At 36.4% G+C, this 23,502-nt stretch overlaps 1 protein-coding gene across 1 annotated transcript in view; it reads left to right on the top strand.

Annotated features, from left to right (window-relative positions):
• Window positions 1-1,649: 1,649 nt before the first annotated feature.
• The window catches only part of LOC131982392 (GDNF family receptor alpha-4-like), a 66,571-nt gene continuing 44,718 nt past the window's right edge, over window positions 1,650-23,502 (top strand). Inside the window, exon 1 of the mRNA XM_059347021.1 lies at window positions 1,650-2,173. Coding sequence (XP_059203004.1) covers window positions 2,134-2,173 — 40 coding nt within the window. The 5' untranslated portion in view covers window positions 1,650-2,133. The remainder of the gene's footprint in view (window positions 2,174-23,502) is intronic.

The following is a 23,502-nucleotide window of genomic DNA, read 5'->3' as shown; positions in this document are numbered from 1 at the left end:
TTAAAAAAAAAAAAAAACATTTTAAAGTTGTAGATTATAGCGTCCTTTACTGCTAATTTAACAGGATGATGATGCTTTTATACTAATTATTTATGCAAAATTTACGATTTTGGTCAGTTTGTGTCTTTTTTAGTCATTTTGTGTCTTCTTCTGTGTTTTTTTTGGTCATTTTGTCTCTTTTTTTTAAGTCATTTTATGTATTTTTGTGTCTTTTTTTATTCATTTTGTCTCTTTTTTTGTAATTTTGTGTCTTTTTCTGTCTTTTCTGTTTTCTTTTTTTTTCATGCAGATTTTGCTTATTGTGCATTGAGTACCAGTAAATTAACATTCAGTTATTATTTATTGTACACTGAATACCAGTAAAATGTACAAGTTGTTCTGTAAAGTTGTTTACATTTGTACTGTATTTTTTGCAGAATTATGTGTACATAAACTAAAAACAAAGAAAATGTTTGCTGAGGAAATCAATCAAATAAGAAGTAGGATCAAATTTCTCAATCAGAATCAGTGGAGTCGCCCCCTGCTGGCTGTTAGACAGAATGCAGGTTTAGGGCACTTGCTTGATTATGTATAAATCATTATTTTAATCCACACTGTGCTCTTTTTTCCTCAACATGACCAAGTAGCTTTATTGCCTAAACTTAACCGAGGTTAAAGGGTAATTAGTTTGTGTGCAACCAACTCTAACCCCTGAGCAAAACACATATAGAGGCGTCTGTAGGCTGCATAATGTTTTTGCTCAGAAAATAAAAGTTCCACTGTGCAATTTATAAAAGGCTCATTCACATTATATAATAGGAAACATGGTGCTTTTAACTAGTGATGTGCCAATGAAGCTTCATGAACCATTGTCTTTATTTTCTGACTCCACTAGATGGAGCTCTCTGATCAACAAAGGGCTGAAAACACACTAGATTACCAGCTGAAACCGTTTTCAATTAACCAAGGGCACTGTAAAAAAAAACATTTGGAGAAATAGCATATCACCATGATATAGACTTTATTTACCGTAAATCAAGGAATAGTACAAAACTTTTGAAAACACACAGTTTTACTGTAAAAATATTTTTAAAAATCATATAACATTCATGGAGAAATACCATATTGTCACAAGGACACAATTACCCTAAAAATAAAGAGACTACTCTTGATTATTATCACTTAATTATCAGCAATACAAAATATTGGAGGTTTTCACAATAAAAGTGGGAATAATTATTCACTGTAAAAAAAAAAATATTTGTAGAAATTACAGTAAAACACTGTCAAATTGCATGAAAAATAACCATAATAGACACTTTTAATTACCATAAATCAAGGAATAGTACAAAACCTTTAAAAAACTTTTGAAAATACCCAACATTTTCATATAAAATTTATGGAGAAATACCATATAGGCACTATTACCCTAAGAGTAAAGAGACTAATCTTGCTTATTATCACTTAATTATCACCAACAGAAAATATAGGAGGTTTTCACAATAAAAGTGGGAATAATTATTGTCTCAAAAGCCACTAAAAAGCCACTTAATGACCTCAGTTTGGGCCTATTTTCATCCCGTACTGCCCGTAAAGGTGATGGTACTGATGATGATGATCTGAGGAGGAGGAGGAGGAGGAGGAGGAGGAGGGATATCTCCAGTTAATAACCCGCGCCTCCTCCTCCGCCTGTCAGCATCATGATCGCAGAATGTACCGGGACCTCCTCAGCAGCGGAGCCGCGTCGTGATGACTGTCCGCGGGCACAGCTGCAGCCCGGACACGCTTAACGTTCCCCCCGTCCACTAGCACGCACCCTGGTCCACGCACACTGGTCCACGCAGACTGGTCCACGGTGCACGGCGCGGTGTGGAGCTGGATCACCTCCTCCACTCTGACGCACTCCGAGGCGCGCACTTTGCTCCGCCGCGTCTCCTCCGAGCCTCCTGCTCCTTCTACTGAGGATTTCAAACTTTACGGTTGCAGGAGGAAGAAACAAAAGGAGCGGATAGTGGGATAGTGTGTGTGTTGTGTGCGTGTGTGTGTGTGTGCGGTGCATGCTGGGGCGCACAGCGGTGCTGCTGGACCAGCCGAGAACGCACCAAGTCCGGTCCCAAACCCCGGTTCGAGCCCCGGTGTCCCGCCACGGCAAACATGATTCTCCCCGGGATTTTGCTGGCGCTTTTCTTCACAGGTACGTGCTTTATTTAACTATTAGAATAAAGAGAAAGTGGATATCTTTGTGGTGAAAAGCCCAGAATGTGTCTGGATGCTGCTGGAAGTTAGACAGTGTGGAGACACAAACTAAAGAGACATATTTCTCTATTTATTATCTAGTCTCAGGCGCATTTTTGTGGCTCGTTTGGTCAATTTCACGCTTTTTGGAGCCACAGGATGGAAAGAAGAAGTGTGTTTTCACTCTCAACTTTTCAGCAGAGTAAAAAACAGATTAAAAAAATGTTTCTAACAGACTACACAAATCCTCGAGTATATTTTATGCCAGTAATTCTTTTTGTGTGTGTGTGTGTGTGTGTGTGTGTGTGTGTGTGTGTGGCTGCGCTCCTGTGTGGAGCTCTTATTAGTTCAACAGACAATAAATAAATGTGCTCTCAGCTCCTTTTTGCATCCAAAGCGCCACTAGGCTACGCCCTTCAGCTCCAGCCTGCACACAAACTTTAGAGCATGCTGGAGGTGTCAGACCTCATCACACCGTCCGCCTCTAATACATTTAATCTGCCTCATGCACTTTAAAAAGCTCCATGAATTCATTAGATTTTTTATTTTGTTTTGGTTAGAAAACGTTTTAAAGTGAGCTGATTTTAAAATCAGTTTCTAGTTTTGCAATAATGCAATTATTGATGCATTGCTTTGTCCTATTTGATGATAAAAAAACATAAAATATCAATCTATCTGATAATCTATCTATCTATCTATCTATCTATCTATCTATCTATCTATCGTTTATTTGCATTTTCATTTGAAAGAATAGATAAAAGCCATGCATACTTTAAAAACAATATATGTTATTATATGATATTATGATATTGATTTTCCCTATAGTGCACAATAAAAATGCATGGTTTGGGAAGTATTTAAAGATATTTGAGATATCGTACAACACAACCAGTGAATATCAGTTTGACCGATATTGATAGATGGATAACGGAGATATCTGATTTTGCAAATAATCTCTAAAAAAACCAGAATTCATCCTCTGCAGAGACTGAATGTGAAACCTTCAGTGAGTTTTAATGATTTCAGGTGTATTTCAGAAGCTCAATCTAAGAAAAAGTATGAATTATTAATAACAGGAGCTGTAGTTTTCTTTTGTTTGCGTGTATCTAAAGACAAAGTGACACCGGAGTGTAATTTTTAAGATTTTATAAGTGATTTTTCCCTCATCGTGTCGACAGCGTATCCATCCTTAAACATCTGTTTTACAGCTCCACAGATATTTTTCTTATTATTGTAAATAAAGAACCTTTAGAGAACATTTCTATCAAGTTGGACTTTTTATTTATTAATACCTATCGACAGAAAATGTTCTGTATAGAAGCCCCAGTTGTTGTTTTTGGTCTACCTCTTTTTCCTCTTCGTTTTGTTTTTCATTGATTGTTTTTAACGAGGACCATCCACCCTGATAGAGTCATCAGAGACGGTTTGATGATGCTTCCATTCTTCTTTCATGGATACAAAAAAATATATATAATAGATATAATATATATGAGAATGTGCATGGTTTGAGTTACAGGTATTTTTTAATGCCATGGACTTGGACATGGACATACACTTTTCTGAAAAAGTTCAAAATCTCAAACCAAATGTACATTCAAACCTTTCTTACATTTTTTAATACATGGAATGTTTTGACGTGAGTCATGTTTCCACTAGGGGGAAAGTCTGAGGCCACGCCCTCTTTAATGTCCGCTTACTGCGTGTCTCCATGACAACAAAAGGCTCCAGAGGGATTTAGAGACTCTGGAGGTGACGTTTGGTTTTTTGATTGTTGCGTAATCTCTTAGCGACAGTTTCCTTGACGTCACATACGCGACGGATTAAACACGGGAGACTCAACTGTGGCCGTCGTCGCTAACTGTGCACAACGTCAGCAGCTGGTCATAAACAAACCAGCATGGCTAATTATGCACAGAGTCTCCACTGATCATAAACATTGTGATGGTGAATTAACCAGCATCACTAACTGTGCACAGAGTTTGCATTGTGAGACTTTTTCAAAATTAGCAAAACATGCAAGACAAAGATGACATGTTGGCGTAGGGCTGCACGATTAAGGCCAAAATGATACTCACGACTATTTTGCTCAGTATTCACGATTATTAATCACGATTATTCATCATGTTAGGGAAAACATCTGTATTTTTATTGCACTACTTTTAAACAAACAATAGGAACAGTTTTTAGTGTCTGGTGCTTGTTGTAAACAAACAGAGATCGCTAAGTGAACACCTCCTGCAGCAGCAGCACATACACACTGTACTGCTACAGAGCTAACTGTTAGCCTGTTAGCACATACACACTGTACTGCTACAGATCTAACTGTCAGCCTGTTAGCTCATACACACTGTACTGCTACAGAGCTAACTGTTAGCCTGTTAGCACATACACACTGTACTGCTACAGAGCTAGCTGTCAGCCTGTTAGCAATTTGCAGACTGGACGATAAGGGGTTAACATCCCCTCTGGCTCTGCAGCTGGGAGAGACTGCTGCAGGAGGACTGGACCGCTTCGACTCATTCTTAAGAAGAGTAAGAACGAGTCTCCAAAAGTCTCCAATAACACCAGAAAAAGTCGCTGGATTTGTCGCCAGTCGCTTTTTTGAAAAATAGTCTCTAAGGGGGTCTGAAAAGTCGCTAAATACAGCAACAAAGTGGCTAAGTTAGCAACACTGCGTCACCGGTTTTTACAAATGTCGCATGTTGTTGTTGTGTAGAGTACTACGTCACATCCTGCTTAGTGTTCTATCCAATCAGCAACCAGGCTTTTTTCAGGGGAGAAAAACGACCCTGCTCTTCTACAGGGACGAAAAAAGTCCAGACAAAAGACCCTCAGGATGGCTCGTATTCAAATTAGGGGCGTTTTGGTGAGTGAGAACCGCCTCATTCTGGGTATTGCCGGTAGTGGAAGCATCCCTATTTATGTCTCTTTATTCCTTTGTGATGACTAAGGTTGCCAACTCCCCGTAAAATAAATAAGGGACCCCTCGCTGGCCGGCCGACCTGATCGCCTTCAGCCATCCTGGCGTGGTGAAATGTTTTAGCCCCTTTTTTGTGAGTGAAATGATTTTTTAACGATTTGACTCGAACCTGAATTGAATTAGATGCATATTTTGTGTGACATGAATACACGGAAAACAAATTATTGTCCAGCAATTTACTTTAATACAAAATAACAACTAGGCCCTGTTTGTTCTTGAAAGATGAAGTGGAGTTGGTGAGCTGATAACAATTTGATTTACTCCTTTTGTTGGCTTTTAAAAATGGGGCGATTCCTTTTTTCAAGGGACAGTTGGCAACCCGAGTGATGAGTGAACCTCTGCTGGGTGAGAGTGTGTTCCTTTGTCTCTTTGTGTGTATTGTTCAGGGTTAGTGTGTTAGTGTGTTAGTGTGTGTGGCCACCAAAGGGCTTGTAAATGTAAAGAAAAGGAAAGAAAAAAGGGACGCCTTTACAACACCATAAACAAACTCTTAGAGAAGCTGTTCTCAACCTAATTGGGGTCCCGAGATGATTTCTGGGGGTCGCCAAATCATTCTGGAAGTCAGCTCTGTCTCCACTGTGTTAATGTGTTCATGTGTTAATGTGTTTTAGTCTTTTTTGGTCATTTCATGTCTTTTTTTGGTAATTTTGTGTCTTTTTTTGATTGTTTGTGGTCAATTTGTGTCTCTTTTGGTCATTTTGTTACCTTTTTTTGGTCATTTTGTGTCTTTTTGTGGTCATTTTTTGGTAAATTTGAGTCCTTTTCTGCTTAATTTTATATACTTTTTTGGTCATTTTGTGTCTTTTTTTGATCATTTTGTGGCCAATTTGATTCTTTTTGGGGTAATTTTGTGTCTTTTCTGACAAATCCCAAAGTAGCAAGTCATTTCTTTACAAGGAGTCTCTGTTAAATTGGGGGTCGCGACTCAAAAAGGTTGAGAACTACTGATCTAGAGGACTTCTTCGTTGTTAATAGCACCATAGAGGCTCGTAGTGGGGCCTGAAAACAGACATTTTAATGTGTTATATGACCGAGAGTGTGTTGAGAGTCATGGACAGGTGTGAACAGTTAGTTTTCTATACATTACAGATGTTTGTACGGGTCACTATACAGAGGCACATCTACCAAACCAACCAACCCATTTAATAGGTTGTTTCCTACTGGTGGCAGGAGATCAACACGTCTTCATACAGAAACAGAACAGACAGTAATAAACACAAACAGCTGATTAGGTTTAGGCAACAGAAGAACTTGGTTAGGGTTATGAAAAGATGTGATTTTGGTTAAAATAAGTGTGTTTTTTGTTACGTATCTTACATTATGTGTCAGTGTGTTTGTGAGGAACCTTACCCGGTTACATGTAAGGTTACATTTAAATTCTGATTATGATTCAAAGCATATTTGTGTGTTTATTTTCCTCCTGAACACACTGTGGATGTGTTTTATCAAATCATTATTTCTACCAGAGCTGGGCAATCAATCACATTATGGACATAAGGATTATGAAAACAAGATAGTCGAGATAAAATTATTATTATTATTATGCTGCATTCAGTTTCACTATGATGCTCTCCTTTAGTCTCGGGCAGAGCAGAGAGCTTCCACCTGTTATTGCTGAGTAACTGTTGACTAAAATGTTGTTTACAGAGGAGTTTTTACTGTAAATATATAGAAAAACTGACATTATTTACCACTATACACACAGCAATGATGTCATGCTGCAATAAGAGAAACTGGGCCAACAGACTCAGATCTAGACCAGTTTGCTTCACTGGTTACGATGTCAAAGTCAGTTTGATTTGATTTGAATCATCACACTTTTATTTATTTATTTATTTTTACATGTTTTGTTATTTTCACTTGAATTATATTTAAAGTTAAAAATAAAAACCACAGGTATTTTTGTTTTATTTATTTTTTTAAAATTTTTTATTCATTAATTTATTTCACTTTACTTCTTGGGCACTTTATTTATTTATTCTATTTATTTATTTATTTTATAATGTTATGTTTATACTAATATTATCTATTGTTATTGTTACCTATTTTGTTCATTGTTTTTCCTATTTTTTGCTTTTTTATTTATTAGTTGTTTTTTGTTTTATTCATTTGTTTCACTTTACACCTTAGACACAATTTTTTATTTTTATATAGTTATATTTATATTAATATTATACATTGTTATTGTAACACACACACATATATATATATATATATATATATATGTGTGTGTGTGTGTGTGTGTGTGTGTATATATATATACATATAAATAAATATTAATATTACAAACAATAACAAATATATATGTTTATACATGTTTTTCATCAAATTTTTTCATAATTTTTCACTTTTTTATTTTTATTTTTTGTTATTTGAATTATATTTAAAGGTTAATAAAAACTACAAGTAAAAAAGACAAGCTTTTATTTAAAAGAAGCTTTTTAAAAAATGTTTTATTTTTATTTGTTTCACTTTATTCCTTAGACACTATATATATTTTTTTAAATTTATATGACATATTGTGATCGTAACCTATTTTGTTCATTGTTTTTCTTATATTATGCTACATTGTGATTGTTTTTGGATTAGTTTTGGATTCCTTCAGGATTAATAGAGTTCTATCTGATCTTATCTTACACATTTAGGGTTGTGATCCAGTGGATCATATATATGATCATATATCTGATCATATATATATGATCATATATCTGACTGGACTAATGAAATTCCCCCACAGAGTCTCTATGAGAGCTGCTGTGTTGCTGCTGTGTTCATTATGTTTTAATGATTGTCCAGCTTGTAGTGACACTGTAATGTTGATTGACAGCTCATATATCTACTCCCCCCCCTCCCCCCTCCTCCCCTCTCCCCCGAGGCGTTCAGGTCCCGTCTGATTTTCCGTTTTTTTTTTCAATCTCAATCTAAATTCCCTCTCGGATTCAGTGGCGCGTCAGAATAAATTGTTCAAGTCGTTCAATGAGGAAGTGCAGTCAACCGACGCCGGTGTGCAAACACATTTAGAGCGCCGCTGGTTGGCGTCTTATCGCCGCGCGGCCAGGTGTGTGTGTGTGTGTGTGTGTGTTTAGAGGTGGAGGGTGTGTGTCAGGGCTCATTTTACCTGGAGACCTGAACTGATACTGATCCTCTGGAGGGAAACTACCCAAAGGGAAATGGACATTCTTCCTTCTATCGAGGCTCTTTAACGTTCAGGTTTCCCTTCTATTAAATCTATTAAATCTATTAAAGAGTCCTTATAACCCAGGGGGCTCAAACTGGCGGCCCGCAGGCCGATTGTGGCCCTCGTGTGGCCTCGTGTGGCCCTTTTGTGGCCCCCACCTTGATATGAAAGTTTAATGTGAGTTTTCTATGAATGGCACTTTACCGTGTTGTGTGTGGAAGGTCCCTTTAATTACTTTTTTTGGTAATTCTGTGTCTTTTTTTGGTCATTTTGTTTCTTTTTTAAGTAATTTAGTTTTTTTCTGTCATTTTTTGTCTTTCTTGGTCATTTTGTGTTTTTTTTTTTGGGTAATTTTTAGTTTTGGGGGGTAATTTTGTGTTTTTGAAAAAAATAATTTTGTGTCTTTTTTTTTTTTTTTGGTAATTTTTTGTCTTTTTGAAGTCATTTAGTGTTTTTTTTTCAGTCATTTGGGGTGTTTTTTGTTCATTTTGATACTGCCTCCAGCGGCCCCCCAGGTAATTTGAGTTTGAGACCCCTGTTCTAACCTCTATCAGCAGATATCTGTGTAGTGGAAGAAATCTAGTTTTGTGTGCTTGCTGGCAAAAGCAAGCACACAAAAAAACAATTGTTATTCACCGGGCTTGTTCTTCTTCCGTTTTTTCCGTGGTTTAATTAATTTAGCAGTTTCAATGTGCTTTCCAAGCCAGTTGCACATTAAAAAAAAGATTTTGAAAACAGTTCAAATTGTACCCTGATAATTTCCGGGTGATAATCACTGTCCAGAGGCAAGCACACTCAAAATTTCTTTACAAATGTTCTAGTTTGTGTTTGTTGTCTGAGTAGTATTGACCAATCAAAACACTGATGATGGTTTTTCCTTCTATCATGGCCCCTTAATGTACAGGTTTTCCCTTCTGATCCCCATTAAAAACCGTCTCCATGAGTCCTACTAACCTCTATCAACAGATATCTGTGTTCTGGAAGAAATCTAGTTCTGTGTGCTTGCTGGCAAAAGCACACTAATTGTTATTCAGCGGACTTATTATTCTCCTTCTTCCGTTTCTTCCGTGTTATTCCTCCCAGAGTTTTGGTCTCCACTGGGTTCCTACATACAATACTATTATAAATACTATTTAACAAGATTGGTTCTTTGAAGTGTCAATCCTTAAAGTTTCAGTCCGGGTTAATTTGGCGACACAGTCTGGTGGTAACATAACATGGTGTTTTTTACTACAGTAAGGCAAAAATTGGCCTTTTTCCATCATTCTGTGGCCAAATTTGATGTGATTTAATGCTGCACACAGCACCAGTCTTTGATAGTGAAAGTAGCTGGTTACTTTGTTGAGAAGTTGCCGTAGCAGCCGATCTGATCTGCTGTCAAAAAATGCTGAAAGTGACAGTTGCCTTGTTTTGTAGCCAAATTTTGAAGACAATAATGGATGTCAAGCCCAGTCAGAAACACATTTCATCTGCTGGGACTATTTCAAAATAAAAGTCAACTTGTGTTTTACTTTTAATGTGAAGCTGCATATGAAGGAAATGTTCTGTTTGCACTCATTTAACCCTCGAGACCTCTTTAAAATTAACTCTTCGGGACCCAAAATGGTCCCTCTCATACAAGTGTCATAAAAATATAATATATATATATATATTTTTTTCACTTTCAACACATCAAACCTTTTTGCAGCTTCTAACCTAACCATTGTTTTAAAAAATGTTTATATTTTTTCTTTTTTTTATGTATTTTATGCCCTTTTTGTCATAAGAAACCCTGATTTTCTCAAGGGCAAAAAACACAAAATATGCAATATTTAAAAAAAATAAGGTGCAAAGTGGAATATTTGGGGTGAGGTTATTACAGCATTGACTAGATCAATAGTTGATAACAATGTTGATTTTTTTTGCATTATTATTTTTGGAGCTATGAGAGTTTATTAAAAAAACTCACACTTTGACTATTCGGGACCCAAAATGGTCCCTCTCATATAAGTGTCAGAAAAATGTGATATATAAATATTTTTTTTCACTTTCACCGCATCAAACCTTTTAGCAGCTTCTGAACTAACCATAGATAAAAAGAAACATATATAATTTTTTCATTTTCTATGTATTTATGCCCTTTTTGTCATAAGAACCCCTGATTTTCTCAAGGGTTATTACAGCCGGGATCATGGAATTAAAAAAAATGTATAATAAAAAACGACTCCTGGCCAAATTTCATACAATTAGCCTTTAAACTGACATAATGAAATATTGAGAATCAAAAACATAAAAAAGGCAGAATGTCCATTTTTGGTCCCTGAGGTGCCTCGAGGGTTAATGCAGCATTTTGTCTAAAACAGCCAGTTTGTCGTACTGCAGATATATAAATGAGTCTTCAGGCTCAATCATCGTCGTGTTTCCTCATTAGAGATTATTGATCGTTACCTATCAGACATTTATGCAAATGAAAAAGTTTGAGATTATATTCTGTGGTGTTTTCCTGGAAGTCTTCTCTCTGTTTTTTTCTGTTGTGCCACATATTCTCATGCACCAATCAGAATTTAACAACATTTGAATCATCTGTCAATCAAACAGGATCAGGCTGCACCTCCACATGAAGCAGATTAGCTGAGTTTGGAGTTTTAAACTGTTAATACCTAAAAAATAAATATTACATTGGATTGGATGAATATTATAGATGAAAAATTAACATTTATGCATCAAAACATGCTTATTCCACACTGTCCCACACACACACAGTCTGTGTTTTGAGTCTTGTGCATCATTTTAAACACATTTCTCCCCAAATTCAGCCTGACAACTTTGGAAAAAACTTCCAGTTTGACTGATTTCCTGTCAAGGATTTAAAAAGTGATCAGTGTAACACACGTTTATCCTCTGGCAGATGGCTAAAGCTCAGACACATTAAACTCTCAGAGCATTTTTCTTTTGGAAACCATGACAGTAATAATAATAATGAACAATGGCTCTATGGAAGTAGCAGTTTAGTGTTAGAGACTCACACAAACAGAGAGAGTTAATGGTTAAACCATTAGGACTCTGTTAGCACGAAGCAGGCTGTCGTCATCCACTGTTTGTTCTTATACTAATGAAAGTTAATGCACTATAATTCATAGATAACCGACATGAGTGTGAGTCAGCAGGAGCAGCTTTTTATGACTCATACAACATTTGTTGTTTGGTAACAACCATTAATCAGAATCAGATCAGAATCAGAAGACTTTACTGTCAATGCTCAGGGTGGGAATTAATGCGTATCTGTATTTGTGGAAGTTTGAGTGTGTTAGCCTGAGACACGCCTTTATCCAGTAACTAGTCAGTCCCGTCTCAGCTCGCTGGTGTGACAAAAGTGAAAACATAGCGGTTGCTATGGGGACAGCAAAGGAGGAAGTCAGGAAACAGAGTATAAAGACTCAGAAAGTCCACGAAGGGAGGAGGTCTGGGGGATGGAGGGGTTAAAAAACACAAGACTTTGACCCAGGAGACTGTCCATCTCTTTCTGTGACACCAAAAGTTAATGCTGTTATTTTTCAGTTAACCCTATTATTATTATTATTATTATTTTCCATTTTGAACACAAAAACACACCAAAAACACACACCAAAACACATAAAAAACACAATAAAATGACAAGAAACACAAAAACATACAGAAATTACACAAAAAATACAAAAAAAACCACATGAAAACCACACAAAAAACCCACAAAACGAAAAAAAAAAATACAAAACTGAAAAACACAAAAAATACCCCAAAACACACATAAAAGTGCACAAAAAAACATTAAAAAAATAACAAAAACACATAAAAATACACAAAAAAAACAGAAATCACCAAGAAATTACAAAAAACACAAATAAAAAACACACAAAAAATTGACAAAAAACACAAAAAATACACAAAAAACACAAATTGCAAAAACACATAAAGACACAAAAAACATAAAAAATAACAAAAAACACAAAAAATAACAAAAAATACACAAAGAACACAGAAACCACAAAAAAATTACAAAAACACACATAAAAAACAAAAAAATTACAAAAAACACAAAAACGTACAAAAAACGCACAAAAAACACAAAAACAAAAAAATTACACAAAACACATAAAAACCCACAAAAAATTGCAAAAAAGTGCAAAATTTGAAAAAAGTCCTGTCGTTGCAAAAACGTCAGTAAAATCATGTTAGACTTGGTTGAGGTGGTTTTAACCTTTGCTGAAAAAGAGTTGACACGTTTAATTGGACGTGGAAACTTCTAGAAAAGCCAAAACTTTAGAGTTCAGCTGACAGCAGCAGGACTCTTATTAACTTATAATTTAACTTCGTTACACCACATTCTAAGTCCCGTACCAACAGCTTCCTATTCAACATGATAAAATAGTTACATGATCAGTCGTATTTTGCAGCAAGCTCTAAAAACGACATATTCCACATTCTCCATGATGCAGCAGCTTCCATTAGACCGTGTGAGGGACACGATGACATCAGTAGGATTGTTCGGGGTTATTTTGGTTCTGTGTGGTCTCACCACAAACTCACACACTAAAATGAATGTGTGAACTCTCAGACGCCTGGTGACAGAGTGACTGAATGGACCAGTTGGTGAACAAATGGGACTGGAAGGAGCTTTGGAAAAGGAAAAGAAAATGTTCTTACTGCTCGTCACTGATTTCCCAATAAGCTCCAACGTTTCATTCACAAGTCGTGTCTCAAAGGTTAGATATAGTATCAACAGAGCTGATAGTTTCCTCCATTATGGACTCAGTGGCCTGTTCATTCCTATGAAAAATGCTCAGCGGCGCATGAAGCTGAAAAGTTACATTTCAGTGTAGAAAATTACACAAATCTTCTATTGGTCTTTGACACTAAGAGGCATAGACCTGCATATTTTCTTCTTCTATCCAACAATAGTATCTTAATTATCTTGTTTTGAGTATAATTTACCTACTGACCATAGCTTTATGTGCTTATTTTAAGAACATGTGTCTTTGTGTAACAAAACAATTGAATAACCTCTTCACAGGGGTTTCAGTCTGGTGTAAAGACTTGTTTTTAGGATTGACATTGTGAGCTTTTTCATGCTTTTCAATCTATTCAACTGGTGAATATGGTGAGTTTTTACCTAAAATATTGGCTCCAGTTGAGAGTTTTAGTTGCATGGAGTTTAAATGATATTTCAAAAGCATTTTCTACCACCAGTATCTACCCACAGATACTGAAATGAGGAAAAAAACATGCTCGTTTCAAGTATTTCTGGCTTATTTTAATGTTACTACAGTCGGGCTTTTCAAGCCATAATTGCTCAAAATAAGTATTTTTGGATTTATTTTAAGACATCATTGTTTTTCCAGTGCCTAGATATTTAAAAAAATATTTATTAAAAATGTACTTACTGCACTGGCAGACAACCTCACTTGTTTCGAGCATGTATTTGCTTAATTCTAGTTATTTATTTCTCATTTTTTTGTCAGTTGTTTTTTGTTCGGTTGTTCGGTTCTGGTTGAGCACGACCTGAACGAACACACACGCACACACACACACACACACACACACACACACACACACACACACACACACACAGGTGTCAGGTGTTTGAAGGTGTAGGCTATCTCACGATGCAAACATACCTATTACTGATGATCCCACAGCACTGCAGGGGGGAGAGAGAGAGAGAGAGACAGACAGAGAGAGAGACAGAGAGAGAGAGAGAGAGAGAGAGAGAGAGAGAGAGAGAGAGAGAGAGAGAGAGTCTTATCTTATTGATCTCCAGTGACAGACGATGACGTCTATGAAGAGCAATGAGGCTCGAGAAATGAGCATCATAAACCTGCTTTCATGATGCTTATAAAAACAGCTCGAAATAGGAAGGACGATCTTCCCAGGTCAGAGAGAGAGAGAGAGAGAGAGAGAGAGAGAGAGAGAGAGAGAGAGAGAGAGAGAGAGAGAGATGAAGAGGATTAGGAGTGTGTGAGGTGATCCAACTTGGTGAAAGAAGTGAGGAAATCCATCCACCTTCCTCTGTCATTTTTAATGAAAAGTGAGCAACTTTACCTGGACTGCATCCCAACCTGCCTCCATCTGATCCATGTGTGTGTGTGTGTGTGTGTGTGTGTGTGTGTTTGTGTGTGTGTGTGTGTGTGTTCTTCTCAAAGGGAATGCTGTATCCAAGGGGCTAGTTTGGAGGTCTTCTGTGTGTTTTGTTGATAACTGGGATTTGGAACTCAAACACAGGGACGGCAGATGGTGTGTTGGCTTCTGCTTCTGTGGCTGTTTGTGTGTGTGTGTGTGTGTGTGTGTGTGTGTGTGATGGCGTTAGATTGAGTGCTGTACACACTGCAAAAAGTCAGCTCTTCAAAACAAGGGAAAAAAGTACAAAAATTAGGTGTATTTTGCTTAAAAGTAGCAAAATTATCTGCCAATGGAACAAGAACATTTGTCTTGTCAAGACTTTCCAAAACAAGTAAAATATCTAATCTCAATGAACCCACAAATACCTTAGAATTAGTGTATTCTAACTAATAACTAGAAAATTTCCTCTGGGGAAATTGTAAAAGGGCCACAGGGGCTACTGCCGGTGTGTGTACACTATGATGAGATTTATAACAATTAATACTAGTAATGTTATGATACTATATAATATACAAGGAGCACACCTACAACAAGCATTCCTATACAAGTATTTATTTATACCGCAACCTATGACCTTTAACCTAAAAATGTGTGTGTGTGTGTGTGTGTGTGTGTGTGTGTGTGTGTGTGTGTGTGTGTGTGTGTGTGATGGCGTTAGATTGAGTGCTGTACACACTGCAAAAAGTCAGCTCTTCAAAACAAGGGAAAAAAGTACAAAAATTAGGTGTATTTTGCTTAAAAGTAGCAAAATTATCTGCCTATCTGTGTGTGTGTGTGTGTGTGTGAAACATGTGTATTTGGAGGAGTTTGCGTGCGTGTATCTGTAACTGTGATCACATCAAAGCATCAAAGGCTTTGTGGTCGACCAATCAGAGCAGAGCAATCAACAGAATTAACTGCCACCAACTGCCAATGTTCCGTAACAGAGGTGGACAGACTGGAATTTCTGGCCTCGAACAGAAAGCATTTTTGGCAAAACCATAATACCTATCATTGATCCGACTTCACTTTGAGCATCCTGAGTTCTTCCTGAACGTCTACATATGTTTTTTTTTTTAAGAAAAATTAAAAAATAGCTTTGTTAGAGCGATCTAAAAAAACTGTTCCATCTCCCTTTTTCAAATATCTTCCTGCGTTTTTAATATGGGAGCCAATGAGGCTGTTGGTGGTGTTGGTGGATCATCTGTGCGTCCTACGCCCAAACTATAACTCTGACAGCTTTACCAGAGGATTGTGAGGGAGAAGACTAATTTTCCTACGTTTCTATGTATAAATTATTTCTGTAGAGTGGAATTTGCGGCCTGGAGCGCAGTTTTCAAATTGTATTTTTTGGCAGTTTCTTCTCTCCCTCTACACTCTGGCGATGATGTCACACACTGTGACACGAACATTCCGTGCAATACACACCCATTATAATCTCAGAATTTCTCCAAAAATGATCATGGTCATTGAACAGGGCTTGATAAAAAAACTATATGACCTATCGAAACGTGGATTAATACACCGATACACAAGACTTGTGTCTACTGTTTAAAGTTTAAATGGAGTCTCTAGGTGAAATTATGCCGGAGAAGTAGACGTTTAAAAATCTCCAATTTTTGTTCTTTTTCGCTCATTTTTTGTCGGCTGTCCCATTCATTTCAATGCAAAATTTTCAGACAAATATAAGCATATATCCCGTAGATCTAAGATATTTCATCTTACTTAGATGTCAGTTTTTGCAGTGTGTGTGTGTGTGTGTGTGTGTGAGTGAGTGTCAGACTGGAGTCAGTGGTCCCTGAAGGTGTGTGTTGTGGTCCAGGGCTGATCTCAGGTCAGCTGTGCTACGACCTCAGGCCCATCTGCTATCATGATGACAGATGTGTCAGACTGGCTTCAGATCTGTGGCTGCACCACGATCCCCAGTCAGTCCTCCGACAGACTGTTGGCACGAGGACCTCTGCCACACATTTAGTTTGCCTCTTTAAATCTTAAATATGTTTTGGAAAAACCCTGAATTAATGTCCTCCCGACTCGTTGTAGCAGCAGCAAACGATGTGATCAGGAGGAGCCATGGGGAGGAATAATCCTTCTCAAACACGCATTCCACCACAAAATCACTTTAAAAATTTAGGGTGAAAAACTGCTAAACCATGACAGTAAAAGACGTAAAATGATGAATGGGTTAATTCAGTTTCAGTAACAATGAAACACCATGAATGTATATTTCAGCCAAAACAGTGTTTTGTTTTGTTTTTACAGGTTTTTTTTTAAATAAATGACTCCACTGTAAAATACACTGGCACCATGGTTGTAACAAAAGACACAAAATTACAAAAAACTGATAAAGTGACTCGTCCTGCAGGTTTTATGTTTGGATACATTGTAGACACTGCAAAAAAGGTGTTTAGTCTAAAAACCAGATAAAACAGTACATCTGAGGGAAATGATCTTGCTGCATGGACAGATAATTTACCTTGACAAGATTTATTAGATTAAGATTATTGAATCTAGAAATAAGCATGTTGAACACTTAATATAAGAAATTAACTCTTAAAACCAGATAAATTAAAGCTGCCAGCAGTGATGAACTGGCCCGAGCAGAGTGACCTGATGATTATTTGGTTCTTACCAAAATAAAAAAAACCCTTTTGTTTCTTTTTTTGTGGTTTTATGTCTTTTGTTTCTTTTTTGGTCATTTTAAGTCTTTTTGTGTCTTTTTTTGTGTCGTTTTTTGTTTATTTTGTGTCTTTTAACATCTTATTTTTAGACCAAAAAAGACAAAAAATGTACAAAAGAGATCAAATTAAAGCTGCCAGCAGTGATGAACTGGCCCGAGCAGAGTGACCTGATGATTATTTGGTTCTTACCGAGATAAAAAAAACTTTAGATTTAGAAGTGTTAGATAATTTATCTTGTTTTAAGAGTTAATTTCTTATTTTAAGCGTTCATTATGCTTATTTCTAGATTTAATGATGTTAATTTAAAAAATCTTGTCACGTAAAATTATCTTTGAGATGTAAAACAATACTAATTGTTAGTGCTAAAAATGTCAAAATGGATGAAGATCTTATTTTATGGTGTTCCACTGGGTTCCGTTCTGGGTCCTCAACTTTTTTTCATTACACTGCAAAAAAGGGGTGTCTTAATCTTATTTCGAGATTTAGTAATGTTAATTTAATAAATCTTGTCAAGGTAAATTATCTGTCCATGCAGCAAGATCATTTCCCTCAGATTTAGTGTTTCATCTGGTTTTTAGACACATTTTGTTTGCAGTGAAGTACAAGACGGATCAAAATGTTTAAAGACATACAGCAGATGACCTTTAAAGATGAGACCTGAGAAAAGTATTTGATATATTTACATGTATTCACATCTCATTTGACACATTATGTAAAAGCTTGTAATTCGTATTAGTTGGCAACTCTATAGAAATCAAAGTCTGTTTTTCTGACGTTTTTTTGATGGACTTTACCAGAAAAATTAGACAAATTAGTGCATTAGATTGGTTTGGGTCAGAGCTATATGGAAAATTAAATGCATAAACTAAAGTTTATGAACTTAAGAAATGTTAAATTATTGGTTATCTCATTGGTACATGAGAGGAAGCTTAGCAGCAAAAACCTTAAAGTGAACAAGCCAGTTTTTCACAGTTTTTGCTCATACATTTGGGTAGAGAAACAGGCTCCCCGGTCAGTATTTTGTGAACTGCCTCGATCAGAAAACATCATTCAAAAACAATCATTCAGATTGTTCTCCCCTCGCTGTGTCACCTGCTGCCTCATTAGAATACACTGCTGCACACACAGCTGGCACAAACACACACACACACACTGAAAAATATTCTTTTTGCTGTCAGAAATCGGTTGAATTTGAAACTTGAGGGGTAAAACTGTTCGTCCCCGGGGCCGTTCCCTCCACGCTACAGCTGGAGCTGCACCCTTTATATTGGCTTCAGAACACAACCATGTACTTTTTTGAGGGTAAAAAGGTACATATTGTATAATTGGGGTCCAATAACTAGCCCTGGGGGTCCTTTAATGTAGACTGTCCTTTAGGGGACACACACTGACTTCTACTAGCCTTATTTCTGAAAGGGTTAATTATTAGACCTCAAGGTATGGAGTCAGTGTGTTTGCAGAAGTGTTTGGAGTAAAAATCTTGCAGCAGGGGTGACCAAAATGACCAAAAAAAGACAGAAAATGACTAAAAAACCCAACAAAATCACAATAAAGACAGAAAAATGACAAAAAAAGACAAAATGACTGAAAAAAGACAAAATGACTGAAAAAAGACACAAAATTACTAAAAAAAGACACAAAATGAACAAAAAATGACACAAAATCACCGAAAAAATCACAAAATAACTAAGAAAAGACACAAAATGACCAAAAAAGACACAAAATGACCAAAAAAGACACAAAATGACTAAAAAAAGAAACAAAATGACAAAGAAATACACAATAAAGACACAAAATGACAAAAAAAAGAAACAAAATGACAAAGAAATACACAATATGACTAAAAAATACACAAAATAACCAAAATTGTTACACTAAATACACAAGAGCCAAATGAAACGGAGTCCCACTAGAATAAAAACCAGAGTTGATGACAGGATCACACACAATCACAAGATCACATTTATGTTGGTTTTTCTTTGTTTCTTTTTGGTTCTAAATGTTGATCCAGTAAGTCAGAATAAAAAATCAATTATTATTATCAGGTCATATAGGTGAAAAATATACCAACATGGTATTTAAACATGTTTTAAGTGGTGAATACAGGCAGGATGGAAAGGAGTCAGACATGGAGGAAATAGACCAAAACTTTTAAATCAGTTTTTCTCAGTTTGGCTTTTTTGTAGGTACTATAGTAGGGCAGAATACACAAACAGTCATCACAGTTAGTGTTGTGTTTCAGAACAATAACACTGTAAAAAATTATATTGTTACTTTTATCATCTTTCATCATGTTTTGTTGCACCATTCTATATATTTTAAGGATTCCTGTTTATTTGTTGGCAGTCAGTAAGTATGTTTGTGTGTGTAAAACGCAAGGATTTCATCCTCCAGCGAGCATAAATAAATGTGTGTTATAGTTATATTGCACAGAATTAACGGCAGCTGTGATCTACGACTCAGCTGGTTTTTATAAAGCCTTTTCATTTTGTTTAAGTACATTTACGTGGTAGAGCCGAGTGGAGAACAGAACAAGTAGGAGCTTTTGGTTTCATGGTAAATCAACAGCAGCATAATTATTCCCCTCCTCCGAGTCGGGAGACGTTTGACTCTTTGAAATCCGCCCCGTGTTGCAGCGCTGCAGCCTTTAGAGCCTCACAGCTTCAATCCACCACAGTTGGCTTCCTGTCGAGTCTCCAGTGTGAACGCAGCGTTACAGTCTGTCTTAAAGCTGACATCACAATCCCCCAACAGCCATCCTGCACTCTTTGCTTTTAGGGAAACCAGAAGCAGACGAGGATCCAACTTTTACTTTAACCCTGTAGAGTGTCCAAAAGCTTGACACAAAAAAAGAACAAAATGACCAAAAAATAATTTTAAAAAATAGACAAAATGACCAAAAAAGACACAAAATGACTTAAAAAGACACAAAATGATGAAAAAAATACACAAAATGACCAAAAAAAGACACAAAATGACTAAAAAACGACTAAAAAACGACAAAAATTATCCAAAGTTCACGCAAAAAATCAGTTAAAACAAAAGACTGCATTAAAAATGTTTAAATGCACACTGGAAAATTGAAAAATCTCTGCAAAAAAGTAAAATCAGTTAAAACGTAAAAAAAAAATCATGTTACACTTGGTCGTGGTGATTTTTACTTTTGCTGAAAAAGAGTTGACACAAAAAAGACACCAAATTACAAAAAAAGACACAAAATGACAAAAAAAGACACTAAATTTCAAAAAAAGACACAAAATGACAAAAAAGACATAAAATGACCAAAAAAAGACACTAAATTACAAAGAAAGACAAAAAATGACCAAAAAAGACACAACATGACAAAAAAAGACACAAAATGACCCAAAAAAGACACAAAATGACTAAAAAAAGAAACAAAATAACCAAAAAAACACAGAAAGACACACAATGACCAAAAAACACACAAAATTACCAAAAAACACACAAAATGACAAAAAAAAGACACAAAATGACAAAAAAAGACACAAAATGACCAACAGAAGACACAAAACGACCAAAAAAAACACAGAAGAAGACACAAAATGACTAAAAAAAAGACACAAAATAATGAAAAAAAGACACAAAATAACTAAAAAAAAAGACACAAAATTACCAAAAAACACACAAAAAGACACAAAATGACTAAAAAAAGACACAAAATTACCAAAAAAAAGACAAAATGACTAAAAATGACAGAATTCTGTCCAGCTGACAGCAGGGCTCCATGCTGCTTCGTTTCTACGTTGTGACGTCATGAAGAAGTGGTTCTCCAGCGTCTGGTGGTCTCCACAGGGTTAATAAACGGTTAACAACATGAGGTTCTGGATGCTGCACCAGGACTCGGCCGTCCCTCTGCAGAATGTAAAGAAACAGGGAAACATTCATCACTGTCTGAGACCTTTGCAACTGTTCAGGCATTATCCATTATTTTGCTCTTTGATCACAATTACACTAATTACGGCTCCTCTATTACCTCGCTTTCTCACAAACAAGGAAGTGAGGAAATGAGAATGCAGAGGCTTAGTGGTTCAGAGCGTCTTAGTGTCTGTGAAATGTGATTAGAAATTTGCAGGTGACACAGTGACTTTTCCGCGGATGATTGTGGTTCATTTGGGAGGAGGGAGAGCTGAGTTCTGCCTTAAAGTGGCAGCGAGGGGAACCAAAGCTCAGCTCACAGTCTTGATTTTCTGCAAACTGCTCCACATGCTCTTGCTCCCACAACTTTTTTTTTATTATTATTATTAGATTGGTTGACCTACCCTGGTGCTGCAGAACTAATTTGACCAATATGATGAAGTTTTTGCTCTGTTAAAAGGTCGCTCAGACTCCAATTATTGGCTCTCGACCTTAGCTTTTACTTAGGAAGCAGAGTAAAGGGAGGAAAAGTCCATGCAGGGACCCTTAGATGTCCTCTAATCACAGGCTGGATGTCTCTGCAGCCATCAGACAGCAGTGGACATCACTGAAACCTGCTCCACTGCAGCATTAGAAAGGCTGGGGCGTCCATGGTAACCCTTTGATGCATAACATATAAACATAAAAGACACAAAATGACCAAAAAAGATGCAAAATTACCAAAAAAAACCCCACAGAAGACACAAAATGGCCAAAAAAGACACAAAATGACCAAAAAAGACACAAAAAGACAAAAAAAACACCCACAGAAGTCACAAAATGACCAAAAAAAGAAACAAAATGACTGAAAAAGACACAAAATGACCAAAAAAATACACAAAATAACTAAGAAAGACACAAGAAGACCAAAGAAGACACAAAAATAACTAAAAAAGACACAAAAAGACCAAAAAAGAACCCCCACAGAAGACACAAAATGACAAAAACAAAAGACACAAAATGACTGAAAAAGACACAAAATGACCAAAATAAAAGACACAACAAAATAACACCAAATGCCCAAAAAATGCACAACATGGGTCTAAAATGACCCACATTCATTTCTGATGTTATTTCATGCTGGTTGTGTGTTTGAATATGTTTTTTTTTTATTATTACAACAGATCATTATATCAATTTTTCCTTTCATACTTCATGAAGAAAATGTTTTTCTGGCTGTAAACTCCATGAGGCCAGTTTCAGTTTGAAATGGATATTATGGTGTATTGTAATTAAAAAAAGATATTCAAACACACAATCAGTATGAAATAACATGAGAAATGAATGCGTCATTTTGTGTCTTTTTTGTGTCTTTTTTTTGGTCATTCTGTATCTTTTTGGTCATTTTGTGTCTTTTTTATAGTCATTTTGTGTCTTTTTTTTTGGTTATTTTGCGTGTTTTTTTGGTCAGTTTGCATCTTTTTAAAATTAATTTAGTTCTTTTTCAATCATTTTGTGTCTTTTTTTGGTCATTTTGTGTCTTTCTGGTCATTTTGTGTCTTTTTTTAGTAATTTTGTGTCTTTTTTTGGTCATTTTGATACTGCCTCCAGCAGCCCCCAGGTAATTAGAGTTTGAGACCCATGTTGTGCACCGAAGGGTTAAATTCTCTTTGGCTGTCAAACACCAGTAATACAATAAAACAAGGATGCTATTAGTTGGTTTTCTAAGGAAATTATGAGATGACTCAAGCCCTCAATAGCTGTGATTTCCAGCTAAAGGTGGGTGTTAAGGCTCTCTTTAAGGTAACAAAGACTCAGCATGAACACTCTTGGGTTGGTTCAAATGAAAGGAAATCTACAATGGTGATCTCTACAACAATATTTGCTGGGGTTTTTTTGGAAGCTTTTTATTGCTTTATTACTGTGAACACAATCCTTGTAAATTAATCATGAAATACACTGTGAAATTGATGTTGGCAGGGCCTCTGCTGTGTCCCTCACTTACTTCTGTGATGGTTTTGTGCCATGCCAATTGTCTAAAACAGTGGTTCCCAACCTTTTTCTTGAGGGACCCACATTTTTATCATTGTAAATTTTGGCGAATTTGGCATTCTGGTCGCTTTCAGCTTTATTAAAACTGTCCATAATGTTTTGGGGGGCCTGTTTGTGACAACAAGTTCCTTTTTACTGAGGAAAAACTCTTTGGGTTTACCCACCGTCTGGGGATGTTTAGTTGTCTGGTGTTGCTTCAGCTTGCAGGGTTTCAAACTTTTATTTGCCGCTGCAAAAGATGCATTCGGCTCTAATTTTGTCCATTGCTCCTATGAAGCCGAACTCAATGTAACTTTCATGGTACCCTCTCTTTTTCTTTTTGAGATATTCAGCATTTTCATCTCCCTGACGCTTCGCCATTTATCCATTAGCTCTCTGTTTCTGTTGTAAGGTGAGGTTACCGCTAGGTGAGGTTACCGCTAGGTGAG

This window comes from Centropristis striata, chromosome 12, assembly GCF_030273125.1.
Source record: "Centropristis striata isolate RG_2023a ecotype Rhode Island chromosome 12, C.striata_1.0, whole genome shotgun sequence".
NCBI lineage: Eukaryota > Metazoa > Chordata > Actinopteri > Perciformes > Serranidae > Centropristis > Centropristis striata.
This window is presented reverse-complemented; position numbering and strand designations above follow the sequence as displayed.